This window comes from Panulirus ornatus, chromosome 30 (genome assembly GCF_036320965.1).
Source record: "Panulirus ornatus isolate Po-2019 chromosome 30, ASM3632096v1, whole genome shotgun sequence".
NCBI classification, from domain to species: Eukaryota; Metazoa; Arthropoda; class Malacostraca; order Decapoda; family Palinuridae; genus Panulirus; species Panulirus ornatus.
Genome location: NC_092253.1, coordinates 20043791 through 20058171, shown reverse-complemented (window position 1 = coordinate 20058171; position 14381 = coordinate 20043791). Strand labels below are relative to the sequence as shown.

Here is a 14381-nt window from a genome sequence, read left to right as displayed (position 1 = left end):
ATGATTTCTTTGCTAACTTAAGGGATTTATCAATGAAAGATCTAGGGTACTTTAACTTAGATCCAATAGAATATATCTTAAACTCATCATCAATAAACTCTGGACTGCAGATACGTAATGCCCTTAGGAACATAGATTGAAATGATGATAATTTAACTCTGTCATGTTGAGATGAGTAATAATGGATATATGAGCATACATTGGTGGGTTTTCTGTATATGCTAAACTTAAACTTGTTTCCTTGTCTATGGATCATGCAATCGAAAAATGGTAACATACCATTATTTTCATTTTCTACAGTAAATTTGATGGAAGGTACTAGATTGTTAAGTAAGGGGAGAAATATTTGTAAATTTTCATTTGTTGGCCAAACACAAAGAACATCATCTACATAACTAAACCAAATTGCATTAGAAGGTAAGATATCCTTTAGTAATTTTGTTTCAAAAAATTCCATATAAAGATTACTTAGTACAGGAGAAAGTGGGTTACCCATTGCCATACCAAATTTTTGAGCATAATAATCTCCATTGAATTGAAATACACAGTCTTTTATACACAATTTTATCAGTTCAATGAAATTAGACTTTGAAACAGGTAAATGAATATCATCCAAGACATCAAATAAATATTCTAAAAGGTCATCAACTGGAACTTTAGTGAAAAGTGAGGAAACATCAAAGCTAACTAGTTTGAAATCAAAATTAATATTGATATTGTTTAGCTTGTTGACTAAATCTACATTGTTCATGATATTGGAATTTGATACCTTACCCACTAAAGGGCTTAATAAGGAAACTAACCATTTTGATAATTTATATGTGATGGAGCCTACTGAATCCACTATAGGTCTTGCTGGAAAATTTTGTTTATGTGTTTCGATAAGTCCATACATATATGGCAATGAAGGGGACAAAGATGACAAATTTTTGATAAGAGAAATGTTACCTTTCAACAACAACTTCATTTCTTTACTGAAGTGAGAATTAACTGCTTCTAAGGGATTTTTGATAAGTTTAGTATATGTTGTGTTATCATTTAGAAGATCATTCATTCTAGACAAATAGTTACTTTTGTCTAAAATCACAGCAGTGTTAGCCTTATCTGCTTTAGTAATATGTATATCCTTGTCTTTTTCAAGATGTTAATAGCTCTTATGAATCTTTCAGGGCAATTAGCTTCCACTGGTTTTGACAAACTGGCATACACTAAACCCTTGCAAATATTAATATCATCATTACTTAAATTACTGTATTTTTCTAAATTACAAAAAGACTTTGTGACATCAACACAGCTGGCATATTGTATGTTTTGGACAATCACATGTTTACCAAATGGCGTCCTAGCTTCGTCTCTTCGATGTATATCAACTGACTGATATATGTCTGTCTTGTGTCTCCACTGATGATGTGATTATTACACGAAAGTGCACTTGGGAACTTTTCGTGTTTCATTTTCCCCGTGGACTCATAGAAATATATATATATATATATATATATATATATATATATATATATATATATATATATATATATATATATATATATATATATATATATATTTCTTTCATACTATTCGCCATTTCCCGCATTAGCGAGGTAGCGTTACGAACAGAGGACTGGGCCTTTGAGGGAATATCCTCACCTGGCCCCCTTCTCTGTTCCTTCTTTTGGAAAAAAAAAAAAATGAGAGGGGAGGATTTCCAGTCCCCGCTCCCTTCCCTTTTAGTCGCCTTCTACGACACGCAGGGAATACATGGGAAGTATTCTTTCTCCCCTATCCCCAGGGAGGATATATATATATATATATATATATATATATATATATATATATATATATATATATATATATATATATATATCTTTTTTTTTTTTTCTCTTTTTTTTTTTTTTTTCTTTGTCGCTGTCTCCCGCGTTTGCGAGGTAGCGCAAGGAAACAGACGAAAGAAATGGCCCAACCCACCCCCATACACATGTATATACATACGTCCACACACGCAAATATACATACCTACACAGCTTTCCATGGTTTACCCCAGACGCTTCACATGCCTTGATTCAATCCACTGACAGCACGTCAACCCCGGTATACCACATCGCTCCAATTCACTCTATTCCTTGCCCTCCTTTCACCCTCCTGCATGTTCAGGCACCGATCACACAAAATCTTTTTCACTCCATCTTTCCACCTCCAATTTGGTCTCCCTCTTCTCCTCGTTCCCTCCACCTTCGACACATATATCCTCTTGGTCAATCTTTCCTCACTCATTCTCTCCATGTGACCAAACCATTTCAAAACACCCTCTTCTGCTCTCTAAACCACACTCTTTTTATTTCCAGACCTCTCTCTTACCCTTACGTTACTTACTCGATCAAACCACCTCACACCACACATTGTCCTCAAACATCTCATTTCCAGCACATCCATCCTCCTGCGCACAACTCTATCCATAGCCCACGCCTCGCAACCATACAACATTGTTGGAACCACTATTCCTTCAAACATACCCATTTTTGCTTTCCGAGATAATGTTCTCGACTTCCACACATTCTTCAAGGCTCCCAGAATTTTCGCCCCCTCCCCCACCCTATGATCCACTTCCGCTTCCATGGTTCCATCCGCTGCCAGATCCACTCCCAGATATCTAAAACACTTCACTTCCTCCAGTTTTTCTCCATTCAAACTCACCCAATTGACTTGACCCTCAACCCTACTGTACCTAATAACCTTGCTCTTATTCACATTTACTCTTAACTTTCTTCTTTCACACACTTTACCAAACTCAGTCACCAGCTTCTGCAGTTTCTCACATGAATCAGCCACCAGCGCTGTATCATTAGCGAACAACAACTGACTCACTTCCCAAGCTCTCTCATCCCCAACAGACTTCATACTTGCCCCTCTTTCCAAAACTCTTGCATTCACCCCCCTAACAATCCCATCCATAAACAAATTAAACAACCATGGAGACATCACACACCCCTGCCGCAAACCTACATTCACTGAGAACCAATCACTTTGAATGCAAAGGTGAGTAATGTGGCAGTTGAGGAAATAATTGGTATACATGGGGTGTTCAGTGTTGTAAATGGAAATGGTGAAGAGCTTGTAGATTTATGTGCTGAAAAAGGACTGATGATTGGGAATACCTGGTTTAAAAAGCGAGATATACGTAAGTATACTTATGTAAGTAGGAGAGATGGCCAGAGAGCGTTATTGGATTACGTGTTAATTGACAGGCGCGCGAAAGAGAGACTTTTGGATGTTAATGTGCTGAGAGGTGCAACTGGAGGGATGTCTGATCATTATCTTGTGGAGGCTAAGGTGAAGATTTGTATGGGTTTTCAGAAAAGAAGAGTGAATGTTGGGGTGAAGAGGGTGGTGAGAGTAAGTGAGCTTGGGAAGGAGACTTGTGTGAGGAAGTACCAGGAGAGACTGAGTACAGAATGGAAAAAGGTAAGAACAATGGAAGTAAGGGGAGTGGGGGAGGAATGGGATATATTTAGGGAATCAGTGATGGATTGCGCAAAAGATGCTTGTGGCATGAGAAGAGTGGGAGGTGGGTTGATTAGAAAGGGTAGTGAGTGATGGGATGAAGAAGTAAGAATATTAGTGAAAGAGAAGAGAGAGGCATTTGGACGATTTTTGCAGGGAAAAAATGCAATTGAGTGGGAGATGTATAAAAGAAAGAGACAGGAGGTCAAGAGAAAGGTGCAAGAGGTGAAAAAAAGGGCAAATGAGAGTTGGGGTGAGAGAGTATCATTAAATTTTAGGGAGAATAAAAAGATGTTCTGGAAGGAGGTAAATAAAGTGCGTAAGACAAGGGAGCAAATGGAAACTTCAGTGAAGGGCGCAAATGGGGAGGTGATAACAAGTAGTGGTGATGTGAAAAGGAGATGGAGTGAGTATTTTGAAGGTTTGTTGAATGTGTTTGATGATAGAGTGGCAGATATAGGGTGTTTTGGTCGAGGTGGTGTGCAAAGTGAGAGGGTTAGGGAAAATGATTTGGTAAACAGAGAAGAGGTAGTAAAAGCTTTGCGGAAGATGAAAGCCGGCAAGGCAGCAGGTTTGGATGGTATTGCAGTGGAATTTATTAAAAAAGGGGGTGACTGTATTGTTGACTGGTTGGTAAGGTTATTTAATGTATGTATGACTCATGGTGAGGTGCCTGAGGATTGGCGGAATGCGTGCATAGTGCCATTGTACAAAGGCAAAGGGGATGAGAGTGAGTGCTCAAATTACAGAGGTATAAGTTTGTTGAGTATTCCTGGTAAATTATATAGGAGGGTATTGATTGAGAGGGTGAAGGCATGTACAGAGCATCAGACTGGGGAAGAGCAGTGTGGTTTCAGAAGTGGTAGAGGATGTGTGGATCAGGTGTTTGCTTTGAAGAATGTATGTGAGAAATACTTAGAAAAGCAAATGGATTTGTATGTAGCATTTATGGATCTGGAGAAGGCATATGATAGAGTTGATAGAGATGCTCTGTGGAAGGTATTAAGAATATATGGTGTGGGAGGCAAGTTGTTAGAAGCAGTGAAAAGTTTTTATCGAGGATGTAAGGCATGTGTACGTGATATATATATATATATATATATATATATATATATATATATATATATATATATATATATATATATATATATATATATATATATATATATATATATATATATATATATATATATGTATATATATATATATTTTTTTTTTTTTTTTTTGGTTTGTCGCTGTCTCCCGCGTTTGCGAGGAGACAAGAGCAAGGGAAGGAGTAGCAATACTCCTGGAACAGGAGTTGTGGGAGTATGTGATAGAATGTAAGAAAGTAAATTCTCGATTAATATGGGTAAAACTGAAAGTTGATGGAGAGAGATGGGTGATTATTGGTGCATATGCACCTGGGCATGAGAAGAAAGATCATGAGAGGCAAGTGTTTTGGGAGCAGCTGAATGAGTGTGTTAGTGGTTTTGATGCACGAGACCGGGTTATAGTGATGGGTGATTTGAATATATATATATATATATATATATATATATATATATATATATATATATATATATATATATATATATATATATGTATATATATATATATATATATATATATATATATATATATATATATATATACATATATATATATATATATATATATATATATATATATATATATATATATATATATATATATATATATATATATCTTTTTTTTTTTTAAACCATTCGCCATTTCCCGCATTAGCGAGGTAGCGCTAAGAACAGAGGACTGGGCCTTTTTTGGAATATCCTCACCTGGCCCCCCTCTGTTCCTTCTTTTGGAAAATTTAAAAAAAAACGAGAGGGGAGGAATTCCAGCCCCCCGCTCCCCCCCCCCCCCCTTTTAGTCGCCTTCTACGACACGCAGGGAATACGTGGGAAGTATTCTTAAACCCCTATCCCCAGGGATATATATATATATATATATATATATATATATATATATATATATATATATATATATATATATATATATATTTTTTTTTTTTTTTTTTTTTTTTTTGGTTTGTCGCTGTCTCCCGCGTTTGCGAGGTAGCGCAAGGAAACAGACGAAAGAAATGGCCCAACCCACCCCCATACACATGTATATACATACGTCCACACACGCAAATATACATACCTACACAGCTTTCCATGGTTCATCCCAGACGCTTCACATGCCTTGATTCAATCCACTGACAGCACGTCAACCCCGGTATACCACATCGCTCCAATTCACTCTATTCCTTGCCCTCCTTTCACCCTCCTGCATGTTCAGGCCCCGATCACACAAAATCTTTTTCACTCCATCTTTCCACCTCCAATTTGGTCTCCCTCTTCTCCTCGTTCCCTCCACCTCCGACACATATATTCTCTTGGTCAATCTTTCCTCACTCATTCTCTCCATGTGCCCGAACCATTTCAAAACACCCTCTTCTGCTCTCTCAACCACGCTCTTTTTATTTCCACACATCTCTCTTACCCTTACGTTACTTACTCGATCAAACCACCTCACACCACACATTGTCCTCAAACATCTCATTTCCAGCACATCCATCCTCCTGCGCACAACTCTATCCATAGCCCACGCCTCGCAACCATACAACATTGTTGGAACCACTATTCCTTCAAACATACCCATTTTTGCTTTCCGAGATAATGTTCTCGACTTCCACACATTCTTCAAGGCTCCCAGAATTTTCGCCCCCTCCCCCACCCTATGATCCACTTCCGCTTCCATGGTTCCATCCGCTGCCAGATCCACTCCCAGATATCTAAAACACTTCACTTCCTCCAGTTTTTCTCCATTCAAACTCACCTCCCAATTGACTTGACCCTCAACCCTACTGTACCTAATAACCTTGCTCTTATTCACATTTACTCTTAACTTTCTTCTTCCACACACTTTACCAAACTCAGTCACCAGCTTCTGCAGTTTCTCACATGAATCAGCCACCAGCGCTGTATCATCAGCGAACAACAACTGACTCACTTCCCAAGTTCTCTCATCCCGAACAGACTTCATACTTGCCCCTCTTTCCAAAACTCTTGCATTCACCTCCCTAACAACCCCATCCATAAACAAATTAAACAACCATGGAGACATCACACACCCCTGCCGCAAACCTACATTCACTGAGAACCAATCACTTTCCTCTCTTCCTACACGTACACATGCCTTACATCCTCGATAAAAACTTTTCACTGCTTCTAACAACTTGCCTCCCACACCATATATTCTTAATACCTTCCACAGAGCATCTCTATCAACTCTATCATATGCCTTCTCCAGATCCATAAATGCTACATACAAATCCATTTGCTTTTCTAAGTATTTCTCACATACATTCTTCAAAGCAAACACCTGATCCACACATCCTCTACCACTTCTGAAACCACACTGCTCTTCCCCAATCTGATGCTCTGTACATGCCTTCACCCTCTCAATCAATATCCTCCCATATAATTTACCAGGAATACTCAACAAAGTTATACCTCTGTAATTTGAGCACTCACTCTTATCCCCTTTGCCTTTGTACAATGGCACTATGCACGCATTCCGCCAATCCTCAGGCACCTCACCATGAGTCATACATACATTAAATAACCTTACCAACCAGTCAACAATACAGTCACCCCCTTTTTTAATAAATTCCACTGCAATACCATCCAAACCTGCTGCCTTGCCGGCTTTCATCTTCCGCAAAGCTTTTACTACCTCTTCTCTGTTTACCAAATCATTTTCCCTAACCCTCTCACTTTGCACACCACCTCGACCAAAACACCCTATATCTGCCACTCTATCATCAAACACATTCAACAAACCTTCAAAATACTCACTCCATCTCCTTCTCACATCACCACTACTTGTTATCACCTCCCCATTTGCGCCCCTCACTGAAGTTCCCATTTGCTCCCTTGTCTTACGCACTTTATTTACCTCCTTCCAGAACATCTTTTTATTCTCCCTAAAATTTAATGATACTCTCTCACCCCAACTCTCATTTGCCCTTTTTTTCACCTCTTGCACCTTTCTCTTGACCTCCTGTCTCTTTCTTTTATACATCTCACACTCAATTTCATTTTTTCCCTACAAAATCGTCCAAATGCCTCTCTCTTCTCTTTCACTAATACTCTTACTTCTTCATCCCATCACTCACTACCCTTTCTAATCAACCCACCTCCCACTCTTCTCATGCCACAAGCATCTTTTGCGCAATCCATCACTGATTCCCTAAATACATCCCATTCCTCCCCCACTCCCCTTACTTCCATTGTTCTCACCTTTTTCCATTCTGTACTCAGTCTCTCCTGGTACTTCCTCACACAAGTCTCCTTCCCAAGCTCACTTACTCTCACCACCCTCTTCACCCCAACATTCACTCTTCTTTTCTGAAAACCCATACAAATCTTCACCTTAGCCTCCACAAGATAATGATCAGACATCCCTCCAGTTGCACCTCTCAGCACATTAACATCCAAAAGTCTCTCTTTCGCGCGCTTGTCAATTAACACGTAATCCAATAACGCTCTCTGGCCATCTCTCCTACTTACATAAGTATACTTATTTATATCTCGCTTTTTAAACCAGGTATTCCCAATCATCAGTCCTTTTTCAGCACATAAATCTACAAGCTCTTCACCATTTCCATTTACAACACTGAACACCCCATGTATACCAATTATTCCCTCAACTGCCACATTACTCACCTTTGCATTCAAATCACCCATCACTATAACCCGGTCTCGTGCATCAAAACCACTAACACACTCATTCAGCTGCTCCCAAAACACTTGCCTATCATGATCTTTCTTCTCATGCCCAGGTGCATATGCACCAATAATCACCCATCTCTCTCCATCAACTTTCAGTTTTACCCATATTAATCGAGAATTTACTTTCTTACATTCTATCACATACTCCCACAACTCCTGTTTCAGGAGTATTGCTACTCCTTCCCTTGCTCTTGTCTTCTCACTAACCCCTGACTTTACTCCCAAGACATTCCCAAACCACTCTTCCCCTTTACCCTTGAGCTTCGTTTCACTCAGAGCCAAAACATCCAGGTTCCTTTCCTCAAACATACTACCTATCTCTCCTTTTTTCACATCTTGGTTACATCCACACACATTTAGGCACCCCAATCTGAGCCTTCGAGGAGGATGAGCACTCCCCGCGTGACTCCTTCTTCTGTTTCCCATTTTAGAAAGTTAAAAAATACAAGGAGGGGAGGATTTCTGGCCTCCCGCTCCCGTCCCCTCTAGTCGCTTTCTACGACACGCGAGGAATGCGTGGGAAGTATTCTTTCACCCCTATCCCCAGGGATAATATATATATATATATATATATATATATATATATATATATATATATATATATATATATATATATATATATATATATATATATTTTTTTTTTTTTTTTTTTTTTTTTTTTATACTTTGTCGCTGTCTCCCGCGTTTGCGAGGTAGCGCAAGGAAACAGACGAAAGAAATGGCCCAACCCCCCCCCCCCCATACACATGTACATACACACGTCCACACACGCAAATATACATACCTACACAGCTTTCCATGGTTTACCCCAGACGCTTCACATGCCTTGCTTCAATCCACTGACAGCACGTCAACCCCTGTATACCACATGACTCCAATTCACTCTATTTCTTGCCCTCCTTTCACCCTCCTGCATGTTCAGGCCCCGATCACTCAAAATCTTTTTCACTCCATCTTTCCACCTCCAATTTGGTCTCCCTCTTCTCCTCGTTCCCTCCACCTCCGACACATATATCCTCTTGGTCAATCTCTCCTCACTCATTCTCTCCATGTGCCCAAACCATTTCAAAACACCCTCTTCTGCTCTCTCAACCACGCTCTTTTTATTTCCAGACCTCTCTCTTACCCTTACGTTACTTACTCGATCAAACCACCTCACACCACACATTGTCCTCAAACATCTCATTTCCAGCACATCCATCCTCCTGCGCACATCTCTATCCATAGCCCACGCCTCGCAACCATACAACATTGTTGGAACCACTATTCCCTCAAACATACCCATTTTTGCTTTCCGAGATAATGTTCTCGACTTCCACACATTTTTCAAGGCTCCCAAAATTTTCGCCCCCTCCCCCACCCTATGATCCACTTCCGCTTCCATGGTTCCATCCGCTGACAGATCCACTCCCAGATATCTAAAACACTTCACTTCCTCCAGTTTTTCTCCATTCAAACTCACCTCCCAATTGACTTGACCCTCACCCCTACTGTACCTAATAACCTTGCTCTTATTCACATTTACTCTCAACTTTCTTCTTCCACACACTTTACTAAACTCAGTCACCAGCTTCTGCAGTTTCTCACATGAATCAGCCACCAGCGCTGTATCATCAGCGAACAACAACTGACTCACTTCCCAAGCTCTCTCATCCCCAACAGACTTCATACTTGCCCCTCTTTCCAGGACTCTTGCATTTACCTCCCTTACAACCCCATCCATAAACAAATTAAACAACCATGGAGACATCACACACCCCTGCCGCAAACCTACATTCACTGAGAACCAATCACTTTCCTCTCTTCCTACACGTACACATATATATATATATATATATATATATATATATATATATATATATATATATATACATATATACACACACACACATACATACGCACATATACACACACACACACACATACATATATATACATATGAAAAAAATGTAAGAAACAATTTAGAAAACTGAAACTTCCAGCTTGAAATAAAATGAAAAAATTAATGTCACATAATGGTTCAACCTCTGGCTATATTCTACCTTATACATACATACATACACATACACAGACACATATACATATATACACATGTACATATTCATACTTGCTGCCTTCATCCATTCCCGTCGCCACCCCGCTACACACGAAATAGCACCCCCTTTCCCCTCCAGCGAGGTAGCGCCAGGAACAGATAAAAACGGCCACATTCGTTCACACTCTCTCTTTAGCTGTCATGTGTAATGCACCGAAACCACAGCTCCCTTTTCACATCCAGGCCTCACAAAACTTTCCATGGTTTACCTCAGACGCTTCATATGCCCAGGTTCAATCCAATGACAGCACGTCGACCCTGATATACCACATCGTTCCAATTCACTCTATTCCTTGCACGTATTTCACCCTCCTGCATGTTCAAGCCCCCATCCTTCCACCTCTAATTTGGTCTCCCGCTTCCCCTTTTTCCCTCCACCTCTGACACATATATCCTCTTTGTCAATCTTTCCTCACTCATTCTCTCCATGTGTCTAAACCATTTCATCACAACCTCTTTTGCTTTCTCAACCACACTCTTTTTATTACCACACATCTCTCTTACCCTTTCATTACTTACTCGATCAAACCGCCTCACACCACATATTGTCCCCAAACATCTCATTTCCAACAGATCTACCCTCCTCCGCACAACCCTATCTATAACCCATGCCTCGCAACCATATAACATTGTTGGAACCACCATACCTTCAAACATACCCATTTTTGGTCTCCAAGATAACGTTCGCGCCTTCCACACATTCTTCAACGCTTCCAGAACCTTCGTCCCCTTCCCCATCCTGTGACTCATTTCCGCTTCCATGGTTCCATCCGCTGCTAAGTCCACTCCCAGCTATCTAATCACTTCACATCCTCGTTTTTCTCCATTCAAACTTATCTCCCAATCAACTTGTCCCTCAACCCTATTGAACCTAATAACCTTGTTCTTATTCACATTTACTCCCAACTTTCTCCTTTCACACACTTTACCAAACTCAGTCACCAATTTCTGCAGTTTCTCCCCCGAATCAACCACCAGCGCTGTGTCATCAGCGAACAACAACTTACTCACTTTCCATGCCCTTTCATCCACAACAGACTGCACACTTGCCCCTCTCCAAAACTGTTCCATTCACCTCCCTAACAACCTATTCCATAAACAAATTAAACAACCATGGAGACATCACGCACCCATGCCACAAACCGACATTCACTGGGAACCAGTCACTCTCCTCTCTTCCTACTCGTACACATGGCTTACATCCTTGGTAAAAACTTTTCATTGCTTTTAGCAACTTACCTCCCACACCATATACTCTTATCTAGGTAGATAGATAGATTGATTGATAGATAAGGCAATGAATAATAAACAGTCTACACTTAAATCATGCCAAGATTCAAGGGAGAGCCACGAAGATGGTACCAAAATAAAAAGAGAAGAGTAAGGGTGACGTCATTTCATCTTTTACGTAGAATTCTGCACCAGTTTGATGATGTCGACAGTGAACTGTTCTTCGAAAGATGTAAAGATATAACAACCAGAGGTCATAACAAGAATATTAGCAAGACACTTGATACAAAAGAGGTTTAAGAAAAAAGTTTTATCGTATTATGGAAGTGGATGGATATATTTCTCTTAGAGATGATAGTCATTGCTGACAGTAAACATAATCATTAACTGTAGAGAAAGTTTCTTCAGAGGAAGTCCCGAGCACATTGTACAAATACGTAACAGTGCACACTGGTAAGTTGGTGAATAGAAAGATAGACCAATAGATACAGATAGGGAAATGAACAGAGGAAGATCTGCCACTTGGCAAGGACCTGCTTCACCTACCTGCTAAACGAGAGATTTGCCTCTGGACGTGGGCCAGTGTGAAGGCCAACCTCCGACGATGGGACACGGCTAGGTGGCTCACCCCCGCGGGGCACGACTCCTGCACCGGACATGTGGGAAGCTGTAGTAACTCTTCCTCTACGCCTCCTACGCTCACATCTGCAGGAGAAAGTACGGAAACGGCGCTAGGCACGTTACGCCTTGGCTATCACGGACCCCACACTGACAGGACAGTAGTATATGGTGGAGCTGCAATTCCAGGATCTTAGGGAAAACGCACCTGATACTCTTGAAGTAGCGGAGACAAAATTTACTAAATGAGGAAAGTTTGAGGAACCACACTGTGTTTGAGGCTTGTGAGCGGCTACCCTAACCCTATGATGATATTACCTTCGTCAGGAGTCCAGCGTAGGATGAGGCGTCTCCAGGAGTACAGCAGGAGGCAGGCTACCATGGTCACTAACACTCCTGCCCTGAACGCCTTACCAAACTCTTTACCTGTACATCAGACACCCAGGTGAGAAACCATTACTTTGAGTAATAACTATTAACGGTTAATTAACTTTACTGCTTGGAAAAAATATGGAGAGTCTAACAATGTTTTTCTTTGGTATTATGAGGGCTAAAGTTTACCGGTGTTTGAATTCTACATTCATCTGATGGTAAGATAAAGTACCATAATGATATTGAAGAAACTGAGTAATAGTTTAATCCATTAGATCAGTAATCAAGGGAATTCATGTTTACTTTGTGGCAACACCAGAACCCCTAACTTTTTTTTTTTTTTGCCATAGAAACTGCCATAGAAACTGGAGGAAGTAAAGTGTTTTAGATATCTGGGAGTGGATCTGGCAGCGGATGGAACCATGGAAGCGGAAGTGGATCATAGGATGGGGGAGGGGGCGAAAATCCTGGGAGCCTTGAAGAATGTGTGGAAGTTGAGAACATTATCTCGGAAAGCAAAAATGGGTATGTTTGAAGGAATAGTGGTTCCAACAATGTTGTATGGTTGCGAAGCGTGGGCTATGGATAGAGTAGTACGCAGGAGGATGGATGTGCTGGAAATGAGATGTTTGAGGAAAATATGTGGTGTGAGGTGGTTTGATCTAGTAAGTAATGTAAGGGTAAGAGAGATGTGTGGAAATAAAAAGAGCGTGGTTGAGAGAGCAGAAGAGGGTGTTTTGAAATGGTTTGGGCACATGGAGAGAATGAATGAGGAAAGATTGACCAAGAGGATATATGTGTCGGAGGTGGAGGGAACGAGGAGAAGTGGGAGACCAAATTGGAGGTGGAAAGGTGGAGTGAAAAAGATTTTGAGTGATCGGGGCCTGAACATGCAGGAGGGTGAAAGGAGGGCAAGGAATAGAGTGAGTTGGATCGATGTGGTATACCGGGGTCGACGTGTTGTCAATGGATTGAATCGGGGCATGTGAAGCGTCTGGGGTGGACCATGGAGGGTTCTGTGGGGCCTGGATGTGGAGGGGGAACTGTGGTTTCGGGCATTATTGCATGACAGCTCGAGACTGAGTGTGAACGAATGGGGCCTTTGTTGTCTTTTCCTAGCGCTACCTCGCACACATGTGGGGGAGGGGGATGTTATTCCATGTGTGGCGAGGTGGCGATGGGAATGAATAAAGGCAGACAGTGTGAATTGTGTGCATGTGTATATATGTATATGTCTGTGTGTGTATATATATGTGTACATTGAGATGTATGGGTATGTATATTTGCGTGTGGGGACGTGTATGTATATACATGTGTATGGGGGTGGGTTGGGCCATTTCTTTCGTCTGTTTCCTTGCGATACCTCGCAAACGCGGGAGACAACAACAAAGCAAAATAATAAAAAAAAAAAAACCGTAAATATTCGTAGCTTCAAAAGTGGAAAGGTGGATCACTAGCTGCAGACCTTCATCTATTAATAGAATATGTTTACCATTCCCTGGGTAGTGCAGGAATCCATCCCTCCATACAATCCAGCCAGTGTGTACCCCAGGCCACTCTCCAGCAACCACATGTACATACCTGGTGGACTAGATGACGTGCCAGACCACACGATCCTGAAGGACAAAATGACATCCCCGGCCACATATTAGGAGAGGAAAGAATTTCAGGATTCATCAGCTACAGAGTTGATAATGAGACGAAAAGACTTACCCATATATCTGCCAGGGGTGTCACGTCCCTCGTCTGTTTCACCTGAGGAAAGTAAATCCAGA

At 40.9% G+C, this 14381-nt stretch overlaps 1 protein-coding gene across 1 annotated transcript in view; it reads right to left on the bottom strand.

The window, feature by feature from the left end:
• The window catches only part of LOC139758447 (uncharacterized), a 38034-nt gene that overhangs the window by 14456 nt on the left and 9197 nt on the right, over positions 1-14381 (bottom strand). The window contains exons 2-4 of the mRNA XM_071679879.1: positions 14320-14361; positions 12553-12660; positions 12163-12321 (exon numbers count right to left, since the gene is read on the bottom strand). Coding sequence (XP_071535980.1) covers positions 12163-12321; positions 12553-12660; positions 14320-14323 — 271 coding nt within the window. The 5' untranslated portion in view covers positions 14324-14361. The remainder of the gene's footprint in view (positions 1-12162; positions 12322-12552; positions 12661-14319; positions 14362-14381) is intronic.